The 20,102-nt window shown below is 34.5% G+C and overlaps 3 protein-coding genes across 4 annotated transcripts; 1 reads left to right on the forward strand and 2 right to left on the reverse strand.

Moving 5' to 3' along the window:
- Positions 1–38: 38 nt before the first annotated feature.
- LOC110672832 (uncharacterized) lies at positions 39–9,356 on the reverse strand. The gene is made up of 13 exons (XM_021835731.2): positions 9,034–9,356; positions 7,009–8,140; positions 6,207–6,425; positions 5,906–6,123; positions 5,633–5,707; positions 5,307–5,378; positions 5,124–5,222; positions 4,876–4,947; positions 4,686–4,800; positions 2,582–2,650; positions 2,048–2,387; positions 1,739–1,856; positions 39–1,393 (listed from the first exon to the last, which is right to left on the reverse strand). Exons 1-13 carry the CDS (start codon positions 9,160–9,162, stop codon positions 368–370), a joined length of 3,684 nt encoding a protein of 1,227 aa, XP_021691423.2. The 5' UTR covers positions 9,163–9,356; the 3' UTR covers positions 39–367.
- A 2,070-nt stretch (positions 9,357–11,426) lies between these two features.
- LOC110672817 (uncharacterized) lies at positions 11,427–15,257 on the forward strand. The gene is made up of 4 exons (XM_021835705.2): positions 11,427–11,910; positions 13,108–13,890; positions 14,606–14,653; positions 14,736–15,257. The coding sequence occupies exons 1-4, from the start codon at positions 11,725–11,727 to the stop codon at positions 15,051–15,053; spliced, it is 1,335 nt and encodes a 444-aa protein (XP_021691397.1). The 5' UTR covers positions 11,427–11,724; the 3' UTR covers positions 15,054–15,257.
- Positions 15,258–16,791: 1,534 nt separating this feature from the next.
- LOC110672818 (uncharacterized) lies at positions 16,792–19,245 on the reverse strand. 2 transcript variants are annotated; one of them, XM_021835706.2, is made up of 2 exons: positions 19,087–19,245; positions 16,792–18,386 (listed from the first exon to the last, which is right to left on the reverse strand). In XM_021835706.2, the coding sequence occupies exon 2, from the start codon at positions 18,302–18,304 to the stop codon at positions 17,114–17,116; it is 1,191 nt and encodes a 396-aa protein (XP_021691398.2). In that variant the 5' UTR covers positions 18,305–18,386; positions 19,087–19,245; the 3' UTR covers positions 16,792–17,113. The 2 variants fall into 2 exon arrangements, with proteins under 2 accessions (XP_021691398.2, XP_021691399.2); XM_021835707.2 differs by having other exon boundaries at positions 16,792–18,375; positions 19,087–19,238.
- Positions 19,246–20,102: the final 857 nt, after the last annotated feature.

The following is a 20,102-nucleotide window of genomic DNA, read 5'->3' on the forward strand; positions in this document are numbered from 1 at the left end:
CTAAAGGAAAAAGAGTTCGCCACACCTACAGGATCAAATTTCGCCAAAAACTAATTCAATTTGATTTCCATATCACAAGTAGTGTTTAAGAGTATACGTTGAAAAAAAAACAAATAATCCATGTGTCCTGATCAAAAAATTACAGGGAAAAACTAACACACAAGTAATTCAATTTTAGACAAAAAAAGAAAGTGCAAAATCAAACAAGGCTAATAGCACAACCAATAATTCACCACCACACGCTATGTACTCGTCGAAGAACCAGGCTGCCACACCAACGGGACCAAATCTCATGGAGGAAAAAAGATGAAGAAAAAGGCTTCATGTGGAAGGAAAGCACCCCCGTCATATGATGTGCAATACCTAACTAAAAAGCTTTCCAGTTATCAGAACTTTTTCTTGGAGTTTCACTCTCTACTGATGTCTTAAATGGCCCAGTAGAGCCAAATGGATCAGAGTCGTCAAAAGATAACCGACTATTATCTGTCTCTCTAGAGCCACGTACGGAATCAAACCTGGCAACGGAATTTCCGGATGACTGGGAGAATCCACTGTCATTGGCATTAAATGAATCAAACCTTGAGAACCCTTGACCATGGCCAGAGTCTCTGGTTTCTCTAAATGAATCAAAACTTGATGGAAACCCATGACTGTTATCAGAGTCTCTAAATGAATCAAACCTCGATGGGAACCCGTGACTGTTATCAGAGTCTCTAAACGAATCAAATCGTGAGAACCCCTGACTCTGATCAGAATCTCTGAACGAATCAAACCTTGAGAACCCGTGACTTTGATCAGAATCTCTGGATTCTCTAAATGAATCAAACCTTGATGGGAACCCATAACTTAGATCAGCGTCCCTAGTGCTGTTCATGGAATCAAATCTTCCAAGAGAATGGCGTGGGGATTGAAATAATCCACTGTCATGCATATTAAAAGAATCAAACCTAGAGATGCTGTCAAAGGACTGGTCCTCCGACCCTTCATTAAACTTTCGTGGAGAATTCCCAAAATTATAGGCTGGGGTGCCAGGAACAGAATCTGCAAATCCAAATGAGTTCTTCCCATGGTTATAGGCTGGGGTGCTGGGAACAGAATCTCCAAACCCAAAGGAGCTCTTCCCCTGGTTATAGGCTGGGGTGCTTGGCACAGAATCTGCAAACATAAATGTGCTCTTTCCCTGGTTATATGCAGGGGTGCTGGGAACAGAATCTGCAAACAAGCTTCTCCCCTGATCATATGCAGGGGTGCTTGGAACAGAATCTGCAAAAAAAGATGTGCTCTTCCCCAGGTACATATTATCTGCATGTGAGGACCCTGTTTTTATCGGATTTAGAGCAAACTCGCCCATACCAAATAGAGAACTTTCACTGTGCTTATCATGATCCAAATCCTGCAAGAGAAATTCTAGACTAATTCAGCCTATATATGCAAAGGCAAGGCCAAATAGAAGAGAAGTTCCAAAAAAAATTGAAATTGAAACAGCAAAGCAAACCCAACCAAACGTAAAAAAAATTAAACAAATAAACAAATTCCAAAGGCCAACGGCGACAAATTCTCCATACAAATAAAAGGTCATAGCTTTAATATGTGTACATGAGCCTATTTAGGCATAAAGAGAGACTCCAATCTCTAACTTTGGCTTTAAACAGCATTTAGAAATTCTTAATCCTGACCAATGATTCCACTTGTCAAAGTCAAATTGACTGAAGAGAAAAGACTTGTTGAGTTCACATACCTTGCCACTAACAGAATCAAAGCCCCAAACAGATTCTGTATCATAGTGAGTGTCAAATGTACCCCAGCCAGGCTCATCGCTGCTTTTATCCCCAGAAATTTCAGTACCACCCATGTCACTGCATAATATGATGCTTGATAAGGTCAGATATCCAAGTGAAAAATAAAAAATAGAAGGATGATAAAAGGAAACAGATACCTTAGCCCTACTGCTAAGAAATGCTGCAAAATTGTTGGGAAATTGACACTTAAAATCAAAGACCAGCAAAGTCAACGGAAATCTAGCAAAAAACCACAGAAGTAAACAAACCTTAGGATTTCTTTAGCATGGGGTGAACTATCAGCACCAGAACCCTCTTTGAATCGAGAATCTTGGAATTCATGTGATTGGCCATCTTTTGTACTTTTTCCAGCAGGACTGTCAGGCGGACTTCTTGCCGTGCCATTCTCACTATGGTCATGAGTTGATTCTTTCTCCAGAATTGGTTCACCTAGACTAGCAGCTTCCTCTGACTTTTCCACAGCCTTTGAGGGGGAAGCACTTAAATCCTCATTTGTGGGAGTGGTTACTTTTTGAACTAAAGACTTCTGTTTTGGAGGGGCAACAACATTTTGCACATCCAGAGTGAGCTCTTTGACAAACGTGAAACCTGAAAGTGGTTAGAAGACAATTTGCTTGTTAAAAGTTAACTTCAACAGTTCAGATTTGCTGAAATAAATGCACTGCACTAGGTGGAAACAAAATTCTTAATGGAGGGATGTAAAGGTCCATAATTGGATAAATCTACCTAGAAGATCATTGAAAATGAACTAAAACATCCAGCAGACTAACTGTTTAACATACCTTCATCTTCAAATTTATCCCAATTTTCATCCCAGTCAGCTGCTCCTTCTTGAATTCCAGGTTGCCAGCCTTAAGAAAGATAACAGAAAATAAAATAAGAAATAAACTGAGAGAAAGGGGAAAAAAAAAAAAAAAAAAAAAGGTTTTCAAACCCAACGCGGTACTTGAACCAATGAAAGAAGAAGACTAAGGGTTTAAAGTTCAACTGGAGTCAAACCAAGATTTAACCAGAATAATATTATACATTATAAAATTAATGAACTCTTAAAAAATAATAATAGCGTATTATTACTATTATTAGTTTGATGTATTTTATAAATAATTATCAAAATAAAACTAGTTAGATTTTAAATAAGTAAAATTTTTAATTGAAACTTTAGATTTTCAATAATAATATTTTAATAATAAAAGAAATACTTAGAATAAATTTTGCATAATAATATACTTATTTACATCAATGAAAAAATAAATTCTGATATATTAAAATTTTATAGCACAATAAATAGAGAAAATTTTATATACTTTTTAATATAAAAGTTAATACAATAGAAAAATAATTAAGTAATTCAAGTTAACACTAACAAAATAAATTACTGGCTTTCAAAAAAAAAAAAAAACAAATTACTGACTCAAGACATAAATTGATCAAGTGGAGAAACTTTTATCTTCCCTCCACTGGTCATGGGTTCAAAATTCAGTATAAGCAGTTCCCAATTTTTTTTTTTTTTTTTTTTAATGAAGAACTGGCCAGTGGTCTGGGCCCAGTTGTCCTGGACCAACCGGCTGGTCCGGTTTTGAAAACTATGGAAAAAAAAATTCAAGGATGAGTTTTCTTATTCCTAGATCACAACCTAAAACACAATTATGAAACAAACCTTCCTCCCAAAAAAAAAAAGGAACCAAACAGAAAATAAGTACTAAATGAGCAAAAAACACACATTTATGTAAAGTAGTTTACAGAAAATAAAATTTGGAAACACAAAGTATTATGGAAAAAATTAACAAAAAAAAAAAAAAAATGAATTGCGTACAGCTTTTCAAGTGCTCAGAGGAAAGCTATACAACAGCCATTAGAATCTATTTCTTCATTAGATGGGTTGTTTATCATGAAAGGAAAATTAGCACCAAAAAACAGCCAGATAAAATCTAGCAACAGATTCTGACCAATATTCTGGTATCATCAACAACAAAATCACCTAATAACAAATATTACTTCCACTTCTTGTTTCTTTATTGACAAAACAACTGATATTCATTCTCAAGGCCACAATCACATGCTTCGAATCACTCCTCGAAGAAGCAGCAAAATATCACGCTAACAACAAATAATCAGAAAGATTCTTTCCTAAATTATATCAGAATGTACCATTCTACATCATCACCAAAGGACTTTTTGACATTCCATCTAAAGAAAAATGACCCTCTTCACCTAGGTACTCATTTTGCAGAGGCTTTCAATATAATCCATTGAATCCATCATTTGGGCTCACAATAAGTTAAAAGTCTCTCCTTCTACTTGGCTTGGAGCCTTGAGCATAATACAAGGATGTGATGTAAGAGCAGCATATCATGTTCTAGGTGGAATTACCAGAATTGCAAAAATACAGAAACCTTCTTACAAGAATTATTGCATTAAGATAATGGCTTGGACCTTTGCAAGACACTTATGAATTATATATCTAGACACCAGATGAATCAATAGTTTACCACAATTTCTCTATTAAATTTATGATCAAGTCAAGAGAAAGATCAAAGATACTTCAATTTCTTATGTCTTTCCATACATGATCGATGCATTATGAAAGTGAGCAAAGACATGAAACCAATTTTAGAGAAGTAGTTTACAACAGTTTGAAGATATTTTTTCTGTTAAAAGTGTGATGAAGTGATACAAAGATGAGGGCAACATTGTGATTCACACTTTCACTAGAAATACCAAATGGCACATTTTGCAAAGAGCGACACAAAATGATAAAGTTTGTCCAAATTCTTACAAAGGAAACCTTTTCTTCATAGAGAAACTAACAAAGTAAAATAATTCAATAAAATAACACATATACATTAGTATTTTTCTAGATGAAGACTAATAAGGTCATGGAGATACCAAAGGGAAGCTCAACCAGTGAGACTGGCTTAGCACGCAATCCATATTGTTTACAGCGTTCATTCACACTTTTTACTAGTTCCTCAAGACTTGACTGGATATTCTCAGCTCGCTCCTGTGCAAGCCAGGAAAATAGGACTTAAAAACAAGTTACGTATTTTCTCCACAAATCAACTACATTAGAATGTACCTTGAAAGCATCATCAGCAGTGCCTCCTTGTTCCATTTTAACGATCGCCCGATACAATTCCATTTTCTTCTCCTGCAAGTGGTTGAATACTATTTAGTTTAATTGAAAATTGTGAAGAAAAAAAAAATTCTTCTTATGTAGCAAACGGTTTAAAAAAAAAAAAAAAAAAAAAAAAAAACAACTTTGATAGGAGCTGTTTATACCAAAAGCAACCATAGGTGACAATAAGCAGCCAAGTTCATAAATACCTGAATATCGCGAAATGTGGCCTCTTCAATAGATAACTTAGAGGCTACATCACCAGACTGCTTGTATTTCTCCTCGTATTTCTTGGCTAATGCCTCAACCTGACATTTTGCTCAAGTTTATGTCCTACACGGCAAACTTTAAAATGGAAAATATAAGCTAATATGCACAAGGAATGGAGATACCTCACGTTTATCGGCAGCCACCCTTTCTGTTACCTCATTTAGTCGACTGTCACATCGGCTTTTATATAAAATCTAAACCAATTAACAGAACATTACAGGTATTAGCAATGCATGACATCTAACACTGAAAAAATAAAATAGAAATATTTTCCTCCTCTCCTACTCATTCAATCTAAGGTCAAACAAGACATTAAATATGGCAAGCATAAAGATCCAGCATAAAAATTTTGGCCAAAACAAAATCATTTTTTACTCACGAGATAATAAAATCACCATAAAAGAAATCTTAAATCCAAATAATAAAACGAAAGAGGGAGCATACTTACAAGTTCCTGCATCTTAACACGATAGAACTCAATTTTCTGTCTAGAATCTGCTATTTCCTTTTCCAATTCTTCAACCTTCAGTAAAAAAGATGGAGAAAAGTCAACACATAAATATCTACTACCGTTGTTCCTATTAATTCAAGTTAAAAAAGGAAACTTTAAAGGATTAACAATCAAAATCCCTCAACTGAAAAATATATAGAAAACAGCACCAAAAGAATTATACAAAATAAAGCTTGTGCATATCAAGTGCACAAAATTATTGAAAAGTGCCTTTTTATCAGCCTGCGCTGCCTCTTGGAACTTTGAGTTCAGAGAATCCTGCTCCTCCTGGCTCAGCTGATCAACAAGATGCTTTTCCAGAACAGGAACTTTGCGCTTTTGCTGAGGGGGCTGTTTTTCATCAGCATGATGAACAGGGGGTCTTGGTGGCCTTGCTGCAGCAGCAGGTGCTGGCCGTGGACCCATCATAACTTGTGGTGGTCGAGGACCTATGAAATTTTATTTTCCTTTTTAAAAGGCATAACCGCTATGAAAGAGGAAAGAAAAACTGATGACATAAGGAAAACAATACCAGAAGCAGGTCCCCAAGTTCCACTGCCATGTGAAGCTGTAAGGTGGCTTGTAGCAGACAACAAAATCTCATCAGACATTACAGAGCTTGGGAGTGTAGTAGGAAGAGGACAGCCTTCTCTGTAACGTTCCATCAAATAGAGAGCAGTACAGAACTCCCTTAAAGAAAGCATACTGTCGTTATCTTGATCAGATAAATCCCAAACCTGTTTTAAGACCTCTGAAACACCAAGGACAATATTATGTGGCTGTCATGTAATATGAGAATGCAATAGTTTCCACTAAAGAAATCTTAAATAAAAAGCTGTCATATCAAGCTTCAACCTGCATGATTAGAAAATTCATATGATTAAGAGAAAGAATTACAAGAAAAGTAAACTCGATGACTACTTCATACTGTGCCAGGTAATTGATTTTAGATGTGCTGGCATCGCCATCAACTATCATAATTAATCCCAGGAAATAGTAAAACTGAAGTTAGTCTCTCCTTGCAAACCATTCTTTTTGCCAATCTACCTGATACAGAAGCAAGTTTGGCCTCAATATATTCTCCAGCTGAAGTTCTTAATTCAGACCAAATAATGTACATTTTCAAAATGGTAATAGGGTACCCAAGTTCTATCGGGGGAATAGTAAATCTTACAAATAGGTGCAAAAAACAAAATTACACGACTATTCTCATAAAGGTTGTCATATTGCTTCTATTATCTGTCTTAAGACAACATTTTACCATCACTGAACTCATCTGATGCTACACAGTTGAACTTGAATGAAAAGGAAAAAAGGAATGTCTTGTAGTCTACCTCTTGGCAGCCTCCAACTTAAGAAGAGGTTGCGTGCCTGTTCACCGGTTATTTTTCCATCTCTATCTGTGTCTACCTGCACAAATACTTTCATATACTTCTGAATACCAGACTGAGTCATCTTTGGCCATGGAGGCTGGGATTGACTGGAATCTGAATTCGCAGCTCCAACAGGAAGTCCAGATGAAGTAACAGCAGAACTTTGAGCTGCAACAACCTGGTTCTGCCTTCCTGCTGAAAGCCCACCAACAGGTTGCTGAGAAAATGTACTCTGCAAAGTTTCAAGAGTGTTTGGCTTGATTGAAGGTTGGGACCCAGCAGAAGATGGAACAATTCCCACTGATACAGGTAAGGTACTCGTAGATGATGCAGCTGAGGAGGAACTTTGTGCTGGCTGAGCAGGAATTGCAGCAAATACATCTCCAAAAAGTGATTCAGAGGCGAAGCCATTCCCTGAAACTTTAGAATCCTTAGTTGCTGATTGGTTGGAGGCCACAGCAGCCTCTTGAGGTTTTGGAATACTAGAAGGCGTCTGTCCAGTTGTCAACTGTGGTCTAGGTTGGACAGAGGGCATCAAACCTGATGCTGTTAGCCCAAATCCATCCTGAGTTGGAGGAGGACTAATCCCCCTACTTTGATTTTGGGTAGTTGGGACACCTAGACCACCACCAGCCCAATCAGTTGAGACATTTGAATTTGAAGGGCGAGGAACAGCCATGGTACTACCCCTAGGCACAGCTTGGCTTGCAGGAACTAGTTGTGGATGAGACACAGAGTTGGAAGGCATAGCTTGGGATGGCCTCACAAATTGACTTTGCTGAGATGAGAAATATTGCTGGTTTGTGCTTGCATTTCCAGGCATCTGTGGTGGTCTGATACCAAAGTTTTGAGGTGCCACTGACGTGGTACCAGCCATTTGAGGAGCAGGTGTTACTGCTTTAGGAGCAGGTGTGGCTGCAAGGTTTATCTGAGGAGCAGGAATTTTCGCTGAAGCAGGACCATATAATGCTGCCTTCACTATATCTGGAGTCAGCTCCCGCTTACTTTGTGCCACAGTAACAAGCTTAAGAGCATTATAGAACTCTTGACGACCAAGGAAACCAGCTTTTCTCTGATCAGCATGCATCCACACCTGAATATAACAGAAATGGAGCTATTCTGTGAGTTTAATGCAGCAAGATCCAGAAACATTAGTTTAATGGAACATGTTCTTTCTTTCTTTCAAAAGAACTAAAAATTTTCCTTCAGGACGTTTTTGATATACATCTATTCATAATGTTAAAACCTTAGTGAGCTCAATTACCAGTAAGTGATAAAGAGTAATGGTGATTCAGCAAACACAGAGTAAAAAAGTAAAGTTATAACCAAATCCACTAAGTCAAAAACAGAATTACCAATTTCGTAATCAATCCAGGAAAGACGTCTGTATCTTGAACTCAAACAGCAAGAAACTTTATGAACTGAAGGACATTATAACTAATTCTACACTATCACTACATCAACACTCCATTCAACTCCAATTCCAGGGATTGCAAGCCAAACTCCAAGATACTCTTAGAAGCAACTTCCAAATAGTGCAAATTGAAGGTAACATCCTCTATTACATTGTAAGCTATCAAGTTTAGACTGAAACACCAAAAGCCTAGAAGGATCGTCTAAAGCTATGCATCTTTTTTCAATTATTTGCACAAGATTGATTCTATTGACATCTTATCTCAAAAAACTGCCATACAATTGTGAAGGTTATTGTGCACCAAGCTGATGACAAAAAAGAAGTGGTCTCATCAACCGACGCAACATCCAAAAAGCTTAAAAATAACACATTACTCGAATCAAAACTCAGAATTATCCTTGTAGTATTTGTTTAGGGATTGATCACTCCAGTTAAGACCATATACCGAATCTGACTGAAAATCCCAAACAATCTGATCTAAACATCGAAACCTAAAAGCATATAGCTCCAGAGTCTTGGAAGAGGAAACAGGAGAATTGAGAAATGGAAGAAGAAGAATAGATGACAAGTACCTGAGCGAGGACTTGTTTGGGCAAACCAGAACCTTGAAAGAAAGCAACGGCTTCAGCTCCACTGATCTGACCGTCGCAGTCCAAATCTGCTCTCTTGAAATATGCATCGAACAGATCTGTATTCGCCATTTTCAATCAAATCAAATCCAATCCAATCCAGCCCTCAATTACTGGATGAATTTTTCTCTCACGATTTCGAGGATCGATTGCCCAGCTTTTTATTAATTTTTATTAGGGATATTTTCATATCATATATTGATTGCGCAAGCTCCTGGCGAAAGAGAGAAGAGAGAGAAAGAGCATCCAGAAAATGAAGAATAAACTCGAGCCGCCCACCGGTCCCCGCGTGGCTAAAAGTGAATGGTTGCCGGTTGGACATTACAACGGTGTCGTTTTATATTAAAAAAAAATAGAGTGAAAAGCAACCACCAACTGACAAAATTACTGCTCTGTATTGCATTCATTTCATCCATCTTAGGAAACGACGCCGTCTCAAGGAGCCAAACCACAATCCGCTCTCAGGTCAAAAGGTCTCAAATCCTTACACGAGAGAGAGCGAGGTGTAATAATAAAAATTCTGAATTATTAAAATATTTATTTTTTATTTAATTGTATTTTACTAAAATTGACTTTATATTTTAATTATTTGCATATATTTTATAATAATTCTAAATTTACACAAAATTTCAGTGCTCTTTCACATAACAATCGCAACTTATTAAAAAAATTCAATATTGTCCACGAATTCTGCTAGTGTAGAAAGAATGAAAGATTAGCAATCGATGTATAAAATAAATTGGAAAATTACCTGGTAAAGTTCAAAGAGGAAATGTCAACAAATTCTTCAAGATTGGTTTTGTTCGTATAGATTGCTGTAGGGATTGTTTAGTATAAGTAAATTTTATAAAATTTGGTGAAATTTAATTAAATTTTACATTTTAAATATATCATAGAAAATAAAAAAAATTAGTTTTTAAATGAATTCTTACTTAGAGTAGAAGTGAACTCATTTGCTTGAACGAAATGATTTGGAATGCTCAGATACATTTAAAAAATATTAAAAAAAAATTGTCAATTCTTTTAATATTATTCTATCTCAGTTTTTTTTTTTTTTTTAAGTACAATTGACCAAACATGGTCTATTAAACATGTTGAACCCAATATGATCTATACAACATGTTTTCACATGGCCTATTTTAATCATTTTTTAAATAAGAGAATTTATTAAAACTTTATTTGAAGTTAAGGTTGAAGGATTAATAAAAATAATGTTTTTAAATATATTATTTTAAATATTAAAAAATAATGATTTATAATTCTTATAATTAAAATATTTTAAAATTAATTTCAATTAATTTATTTTAATATTATTTAACAAACATATTTAAATAGATTTTTTTTTCAATAATAATTTTGATAATAACACTAAACGGAACCAACATGTATATTATGTTCCAAATTTGTACTATTGTATTTAATGCTACCACCCCTATGCCAAATGTTATCCAGATAATGACAAAAGGGTATGAATTAACTACATAGAAGCATTAAAATTGTATTAAAAATTCAAATATTTATTATAAATCATCCGTAATCATTTCAAAATTGATTAACCAGTTTAATAGTATATATTTAATTAATAATTTATATTTTAAAATTTTAATAATCTTGTAAAATATTTAAATTATATATTTAATTATGCACGGAAAAGCTCTCACATAATATGTAACGATGTTATTATTAGGAGCTCAATAAATAAATGAAAACACTTCGCTTACTCGTTATTCCTTTTTTTTTTAATTTTTTTTTCTTAATTAGTCGCTTGGCACATTTTTATTTGATTTCCGAAAGGAAACCTTGCAAACTATTACGTGGCATTTCATCCTATTCTCCAACAGATCCCCGACTTGTAGACTGATGCAGACTAAAATTCTTGACAGAGCCATCCTAATTGACTCTTCGTGGAGGGTGTAAACTCATCACTTGCAAGCACACTGCGGCCAGCACATCTTCGAATCAAACCAGCTTCATGCTGCTATCCTCTTCTTCAATCCACCATTAATTTAATAATTAAGAACCCAACTTCTATCATTTCGGATGTTGCAAGTCTTTCTCCTTGCTCATGTGTCAACTCAACTAAAACATAAATATATTTATTATAGAATGTATACGAAATAATAAACAAATAAGAAAAAAATTTGGTAAATAAAACAAGTAATAACGAGGCAGGTGGAGAAGGCGCATCGACCAAATGGAAGCTTGCGCATAGGAACATTTTGACAAGTCCGTACCACCTAAAATCCAACCGATTGCACTTGCCGGAGGCAGAGGGCAAAATTGTAAATTCAAGCCCACCTTTTAGAAGCAACAAACTTACAAAGACAGACCCACGCGCGAAAGTGGAAAAAGGAGAAAAAAGTGGAGAGACCCTTACACTATTTTGTATTGAAGGCCACTCGATTTCATAGTCTTCTCCTTCTCTTTCTCCTTTTTTCCAGCTTCATTTCCCTAAACTAACGTACCCTAATTCCATTCTAATCCAATACAATTTCCTCTTTCTTTCCCTCTAATTTCTGACAGAGAACGGTTGATACAATATTCAGATCAAATCAATTCAATCGGACACCATATTATCATCCGATCGCACCGTGCTTTGATTCGTTCATACACGCAGAGAGAAAATATACAACGATGTCGTGTTCGTCTTCGTCGGGTTCTGAGTCCGAGGACGATGAGGGAATCGATTCTTACAGGAAAGGTGGTTATCATGCCGTTAGAGTTGGCGATCAGTTCGCTGGTGGCCGTTATATCGCCCAGGGGAAGCTTGGCTGGGGCCAGTTCTCCACAGTTTGGCTCGCTTATGATACTCAATCCTCTGTACGTCACCGTTTTAGATTGTTTCTTTTATTTTTTTCCCCTTGTGTCTTCTGCCTTTTTCTCTTTTCTTATTGGATCTTGATCAATAACTATACACTTTCTAAATCTCTTGTTTTCGTTTTTTGATGAAGAAATTTCTGATTTTTTAAAAAAAAAAATTAATTTCAAAATGTTTTGGCGTTATTCATTTCTATTTTTTGCATAGGTTTTTGTTCGATGAGATCAATGTCAGTGTTAATGCTATTTTGACCTGTAGTGTTTATATGAACTAGAGATCCTTCCTCGTTTTCTCATGTCTCCCAAGTAACTCACACGTGTCCGCTGCAGCGGAGTTATGTTCTGCTTTTAATAGGTGTCAGACGACGGTGTGTAATTGATTTATGAACTATTTGGATTTGATCCCTATAGATTTACTATAATAAATGCAAATAATTTTCCTTTTTTATCTATGGGATAAATGATTCTGTTTCGGGCATGTTTTGCTTTACCAATGAGTGCATTTTTCTTTGTCATCTCTTGGCTTAATTGGGATAACAAGAAAAAATTATGAATGTTATATTCTGCTGTTTCAAAATTTATAACTTAGTTAGCATTAGCAATAAAATTGCTTCATCTGTAATACCCAATCATATTAGCTGGGATGAAGTCCCATGTTTTACATAAATAAAATAAAAAGATTAATGATTAAATACCTGTTTTGTGTTTAAGCTGGAGAGGATTTTGTAGTAGCATTGTAGCAATGCTAGAGGATTACCTGGTGAAATCCCTAGTTGAAGTCTCATTTGATTGAAGTCAGTCTTCATCCTGGTGGTATACACCTCATCTCGGAAGATTCTTGTGCGCATTGGGTATACACCTCATCAATAGAAAATTAATTTTAGATAAGATCCACCATGGCATCTGTAAATTGACTGGGTAGTTAAGACTTACTCAACTCTCTGTTGATTTAATTTAGCTGTGTGCATATTAACCATTGACTTTGGCTTCTCATCTGATCAAATGTTGACATCCACGTTGGCACACACGCCAGGCTTGTGCTGTTATCAATGCAAGTATTTGGCAAACTACTGATTGCCTATCACTTGAAGACTTCCATTTCTGCTGCTTTTTAATGGTTCCCCCCTATTCAAGCTGGAAGTAAAATGTCTGGATCTTTTCTTTTCTTTAATTCTGAATTTATTTCTTTTCTCTTTCCAGAATTATGTTGCACTTAAAATCCAGAAAAGTGCATCACAATTTGCTCAAGCTGCCCTTCACGAAATTGAAGTCCTCTCATCTATAGCTAATGGTGATCCCTCCAATTCGAAATGTGTCGTGCGATTGATCGACCACTTCAAGCATGCAGGACCAAATGGGCACCATCACTGCATGGTCCTTGAATTTCTTGGTGACAGCTTGCTGCGGCTAATCAGGCATAGTCGTTACAAAGGTCTAGAATTGAATAAAGTTAGAGAGATATGCAAATGCATTTTGATAGGCCTGGATTACTTGCATAGAGAACTCTGTTTGATCCACAATGATCTAAAACCTGAAAATATTCTTCTCTATTCCACTATTGATCCTGCCAAGGATCCAATTAGATCTGGGCTCACACCAATTCTTCAAAGGCCTGAAGGTAGCCTTAATGGTGGATCTACAATGAATATCATTGAGAAGAAGCTGAAAAGGAGAGCAAAGAGGGCAGTTGCTAAGATTTCAGAAAGAAGAGCTTCAATGGGAGGAGCTACGGAAAAACCAAAGAAATGCTTGGATGGGGTTGATGTCAGGTGCAAGGTTGTTGATTTTGGAAATGCATGCTGGGCTGATAAGCAGTTTGCAGAAGAAATTCAAACGAGGCAGTATAGAGCTCCTGAAGTCATTCTGCGGTCTGGATATTCCTTCTCTGTTGATATGTGGTCATTTGCTTGCACTGCTTTTGAGCTTGCTACAGGTGACATGATGTTTGCTCCCAAGGGTGGACAGGGTTTTAGTGAGGATGAGGTAGGATCTATGCTCTAGCATTGTCAGAAATCATGATTATTCTAATAATTTATATTTATTTTCTTATCTTTAAATGCAATTTATATGTGATATGGTGTTAGTTGTAGAAAATAGCAAATTAAGAAGACTATGGTTATGGAAGGTAGGGAAGAAAGAAATGAAAATTGTTACCATGCAGAGAATTATTATGGTAAATGATGTTTGCTTGATTTATGCCTTTCTTTGATCGTTTTATCCATCTTTGCAGCAAGATTGACAAATCCTATTTTTCCTTTCATTTTTAACAGTTTTTGTGATGGAAAAATATAAAGAAAAGCAGATGGTTGGTGGGAAGTTGACTTACACCTGGTTTAGCTTTTCTTTCTTTTTCTAGAACTCAATTAAATTAATGAGATATTTCTGGAGTAGATTTTGGCTTGCCTAGGGAGAGAGATGTTTGAGTAAACCTGGTTTTTAATATAGACTGATTTTGAATTTCTATAGATGATCGATGTTAACCTTCATCTTTAATTAATTACATTTGAATTATCTGCAAAATGAAACATGTAGAATCATAGGTTGTATTATAGACTTATCGTTATTCTTGACATGACTGGTTGATTTGTCTTGCTCTTAGTATGCCAATTTTGTTGTCACCTAACCATGTTTGTGTGGTAATGCCAAATCTCTGAGCTTGTACCTACATGGTAATAATGCGAGTGTATTTTGGTTTTAGGATCACCTTGCTCTAATGATGGAACTCCTTGGAAAGATGCCCCGAAAGGTATGGTCATAATATTTTAATGGCTTCCAATATTAATTCAACTTTTTGTTGCCCATTTACCTCTTAGTTCTTGCATAAGCAGATAGCCGTAGGAGGAGCGCGATCCAAGGATTTCTTCGATAGGTATGGAGATCTAAAGAGGATTCGAAGGCTGAAGTTTTGGCCACTTGATCGCTTGTTGGTTGATAAATACAAATTTTCCGAGAATGAAGCTCGGGAGTTTGCAGAATTTCTTTGTCCCCTTCTCGATTTTATACCAGAGAAGCGGCCCACTGCTCAGCAGTGCCTGCAACACCCTTGGCTCAATCTCAGAACTTCTGCACAGATTGAGATGAAAAAAGGTGATATAGAAAAATTGCATGTAGGGATGAGCAACCTTCAACTAAAGGTGGGCAAGTGAAGAAGGGATCCATGGTCTTTGCACCATTTTCAAGTCCCTCCCTCTACCTATATGGATATTGATTGTATTTTTTTGGTTATTTTTTTTTGTTACATTTTTAATAAAGAATTTTTTTATTATTATCGATTAACTAAAATGTAAAATAGTAATTGATTATTTTGAGGGAATGACACGAGGGAGAGAAACTAACTCCAATGACTGGAAGTAGTGGCTGATGATCCTAACCAGAAAAAGACACATGCTTTTTCCACGTATGTAATTGATTTTGACAATTCATGTTAGTGAAAATTGTATCACTCTGTAAAGGGAATTTCCTCCGTTTGAATAGAATCATCGATTTGCGTAGGAAAAGAAAAAAAAAAACCTGTTTGATTGCATTTCATTAAAAACCCCCGTTTGAATAGGATAAACGAATTTGTTTTAACGAAGACTTTTTTTCCTTTAATTATATTTGTTTAAATATTAAAAAAAAATAAGTAAATTAATAAAAGAGTATTTAAAAAAAATGAAATATAGTATATATATATCAAATAAACACCTAATGTAATTTTTTTAGTTTTATTGACAATTTAAAAATAAAAAAATTAAAATTTTGTATTTTCATAATATATATGCATACACACTAAATAATTTTAGTGTGTATGTATATATATATATATATATATATAGTCAAGCAGCAAAGGTTGAAATGGCCCTAATTAAATTAGAAAAATTAAGAGGTTAATAGCATATTGTTGCTCTCGTTGAGGATGGCCACTAGACCGCTATCGAGTCTAGAATAAAGTAGGAATTATTAGAAAATTAATCCTTTGAATTTTGACTAACATAAATTATAAGGTTTTAAAACTAATTTTATGGGTATTTCCCTTATTTAATGTTAAGAGTGTAAAAAATCCCGTTCAAAAGCTTCCGGTAAAACAATGATTGCAGATTTTTCTATCACAAACTCAGATCTTGCGCTTCAGATTTGCCCCTAAAAAGGTATTTTTGGTTTGGCCGCCAACCCTTGAAAACTAAAATTTTATAAAAATTTAATTTAATTAGAATTTTTTATCAATTTTCAAAATTAAAAATTTTAATTTTTAAAATTTATTTTATAAAAGAAAATTTAGAATAAAAAATTTATTTTTTTAATTTTAAAAAATTATTTTATGAGAAATAAAAATTAATTATGTAAAAATTTAATTAAGTTTTTTTTTAATAAATGATTTATTTTTAAAAAAACTATAATAATAATAATAATTATTATTACATCATTATAGAGGCTACGTGATATTTATAATTTTTTCCAATGCTTTCTCTGCACCAAGAATTATTTAACACCAATTAAAATCTGTTGATACCTGTAATTGAAGATTTTTTTCCCTATAATTGATAAAAAAAAATTAGATTAATTATACATTTATCAATAATTTATAAGTAGAAATTTCAATTTGTGAATCTATTAGCAAGGAAAAGGTTGAAAGCAGAAAAAAAAATGATACAGTAGGCCTTAAGAGTGAAAAATTAATGGGACTTCAGCCGAGACTTTGAACAAATGCTTCTCTGCTTCTTGATGCCGTACATCTAAACAACATTTTTTTCAGGCACAGATTTTGCTTCTTTCAATCGGAAAAACTTTAAAATCTACAGCAATTTCACTTATTGTTTCCACCTCAAATACAGAATCATCATCCCAAAAATAGAAACCCCAAATATAAATATACGTGTATGTAGCAGGGCCAATATGCAAAAAGAATGAACAGAAATTTTGTTTAATGTTTACTGAAACACTTGAACCTTTGATGTCATCTACATCAATCTTTGAACAGTGTTGAGCACTTTCCCTCTTCAGTTCAAGGGCAGGGAGGGGAAAGCATGGACTTGAACCTAATTGCCAGCAAGCAATTAAACTTTTAAAATGTACATTTTTTTTTATCAGTTCAAGTTCATTACAAAACCAAAGATGAACAAGAAGATAAATCAAATAAAGCCGTTCCTACTAAAAAAAAAAAAAAAAAAAAAAAAGAGCATCACGAATTCTACCTCAGCTATCAACTTCTACCAGAAGGATTTGACAATTATGACTGAATCACTTTATTCTGCTTAACACAAGCAGGTGCCTTGAACTCCTGGCATTTCCGCACGGGTGCAACATCAATTGGCATCAGATTATCAGCTGAAGGCTCCATAGAAAACAATGGCTTATTGCCAGTTGTAGGATTGCCCATGTTCTTGTCAGTCAATGGGGAACTTCTGGGAACAATATCATCCTTGGGGTTTGCTTTATCCCTAGAGCTACAAATGCTTAATGGCAACTTCTTTAGTTTCAGTCTTCCCCTCTTTTTACCCGGCGAACCTGCACCTCCGCATATTTTCTCCTTTGAGTGACTTGATTCAGCTTCCCCATCATCCATCTCTAATTGGTCAGCCTTTTCATATTTGGATGTCTTCTCATCTGCTGTACTTGTGCATACCTCGCCAATGGAGGCTTCAGAATCCAATTCACCTGCTATAGCATGTCCGTTGCACATAGAAGACAGGTTTCCTCCAAATGCCACACTTCCATTTGAAATCCTAGTTCTCTCAGAAGTCGGTGAGCTTTTAGGCTTCTTATTTTTATGACCCTTAAAATCAGAACTCGAAGAGTTCTTTGAAATTCTAGGGGAGCTGTTTATAACCCTGTGCAACTTACGAGCTAACTCTTCATCATCCCTATAGTTCTCAATAGGTTGGTGCTTTCTGTACAAAAGTTGAACCTGGACATGCTTCTTCAGCTTATTCTTTTTTAAGTTCTTCTCCTTGCTAGCTGCCTCTTTAGGAAAGGATGCAACCAAGGCTAATGCACTTTTAGCAGCTGTCACAGCTTTTGTTGCAATAATAGCCTTCTCCTGAGCTGCAGCTCTTGCAGCTTCTGCAACCTTAACAGCAGCATCAGCTGTTGATTTTGAGGCCTCCACAATCTGCTCAGGCGAAAGATTATGGCTATTATTAAAATGAGAAGTCAAAAGATTGTTGAGGCGGGCTTGAAATTCACTTGAAGATGGAGAAAAAGGAGTTGGCAAAGGGGGAGATGGGGACACAGGAGATGGAGAAAGAGTAGGGGGAGGAGAAGAAGGAGATGCCGAGGATGAGGATGAAGCAACTGCAGGAGAAGCCAAGGCAGCATCACCATCAGAACTCTGTTTCTTGAATCCTGCAAGAAGGCGCTTCCGAGGAGGCAACAGGACATCAGCATCCAAGTGATTGATGTCACATACATTAGCCTCCATTACTCCTCCTCTAAGTCAAGTATTTACAGTGTAGACTTTAATTCCGTATCAAAATGATGCCAACTCTCTGACTACATTGATGCTAAAACAATAAAAAAGAAGATTAGAAATTCAGCATCAAAACCTACCACCAAACCCTAAATCAGAAAAAAAAAAAAGAAAATTACACAAACTCAAAACCAACTGTTCTAGAGAACAAAATCAGTTGAACCTTTTTCTGAAATCAGATCATAATTCAGCGACGTGCACCATTTGTCTGTCAACAAAAATATTATACTATGAAATGAATCTACCTAAACCCTATTTATTCCTATTCTTTCGATTGGTTTAACTAAATCTGATACAAACAATCAGCAAACAGAGCGATTAGTTTAGTTGGGCAGATAAAACAGAACTATCAACCATACAATGCAAAGACCTACAAAGTTTCTCAATTCAGGACTTTCTAGGGAACCAAACAGAGTCTATCATTGAAATTCAATTGACCAAACAAGCAGAAGGCAAAAACAAAGAAATTAAAAACGGACAACATGCAAAAAAATAAACATACACCTCTGAAATCAAGCCAAACAACACAATTCCCCGATTTGAATGAGAATTACGATCGAAAACAGGGAATCAGGGCAAAACAAACATAAATAAAAAATGGAAGAAGCTCGATTCATTTGAATTATACAAATCTGACAAGGGTAAAAGGCATTTACGTGGATTTAGAAAGGCGCATGCATAGATAGGGAAACAGAGATATGAGAAGAGGTGGATTTGAATTGAATTCTAAGTACCTGATCACTTCATTTCACAGTGGAGGAGAGAAACGGCGACTTGAAATTAGGGTTTTTTTTTTTTTTTTTTTTTTTTAACCTTTGTTTTCTTGATGATGCTGCCAAAGAAAGGAAGAAAGAGAGGGATAAGGGAAGCAAGTCCAGGTGGAGATGAAAATCAGAAGATGTTCTCATATATATTAAAAAATTGTATTTATTGTTATTAATTTAAAATAATATTTTATAATTATTTAATTTATATTTTACATATTTAATATATATTTAATTAAAATATTTTTATAATGTTGATTTTTAAAATAATATTTTTATTTTATTTTAAATAAAATAATTGTAAAATCCATCATTAAGTAAGTTGTAAGGTTCACCGTGCTATAAATAAGAAAATTCACACCTTCCTTGTTCTAAGATTTTTTATTTTGTTACAAATTATGCTTCAACATGGTGTCCCACGTTGTCAATAAGTTGTGCATGTATTGAGATTATATAAAAATAAAAATTTTATTAAAATTATCATAATTTTGATCTTGATTTATTTTTGTTATTAATTTTAATTTGTATATATTTTCACTTATTCGACTGAAAAAGATAAGGACAATATATAAAAAAAAATTAATATAAAATAATTATTTATATATATTTAAAATATATTTTATATTATAAAAATATGAATAATTGTATAAAATGATAAATAAATAATGTTAATTCAAATTTTTTGAATTTAGTATATTTTCACTTTCAATAAAATATAATGTAATGTTATTTATATTAATTTTATTAAAAACTTAAAATACAAATCAACTCGACCCAAATGGATATTATTGGAATAATAATTTATAATATTTTATTTTTACAATAAAAATACATTAATAGTTAACAATGATTTATTATTATCACTTATCTGTATTTGTGTGTATTATATCTATTAATTAAAAAAAATCTAATAATCAAATACTTATTGAAGCCATTATTTCCAAAAAGAAAAAAATCAAACACTTCTCTTATACTAATAATAAAAA

This window comes from Hevea brasiliensis, chromosome 9, assembly GCF_030052815.1.
Source record: "Hevea brasiliensis isolate MT/VB/25A 57/8 chromosome 9, ASM3005281v1, whole genome shotgun sequence".
In the NCBI taxonomy this organism is placed as follows: Eukaryota; Viridiplantae; Streptophyta; class Magnoliopsida; order Malpighiales; family Euphorbiaceae; genus Hevea; species Hevea brasiliensis.

Bases quoted from the DNA above. Each gene is read 5' to 3' on its own strand.
- LOC110672832 (XM_021835731.2), bottom strand. From the start codon at position 9,162: ATGGCGAATACAGATCTGTTCGATGCATATTTCAAGAGAGCAGATTTG. The intron at 4,948-5,123 runs GTATTTATGAAC...AACCACTTGCAG, and splicing joins CCACATTTCGCGATATTCAG to GAGAAGAAAATGGAATTGTA. The intron at 4,801-4,875 runs GTACATTCTAAT...TGGCTTGCACAG, and splicing joins CTGCTGATGATGCTTTCAAG to GAGCGAGCTGAGAATATCCA.
- LOC110672817 (XM_021835705.2), top strand. From the start codon at position 11,725: ATGTCGTGTTCGTCTTCGTCGGGTTCTGAGTCCGAGGACGATGAGGGA. The intron at 11,911-13,107 runs GTACGTCACCGT...TTCTCTTTCCAG, and splicing joins CTTATGATACTCAATCCTCT to AATTATGTTGCACTTAAAAT. The intron at 13,891-14,605 runs GTAGGATCTATG...TTTTGGTTTTAG, and splicing joins AGGGTTTTAGTGAGGATGAG to GATCACCTTGCTCTAATGAT.
- LOC110672818 (XM_021835706.2), bottom strand. From the start codon at position 18,304: ATGGAGGCTAATGTATGTGACATCAATCACTTGGATGCTGATGTCCTG.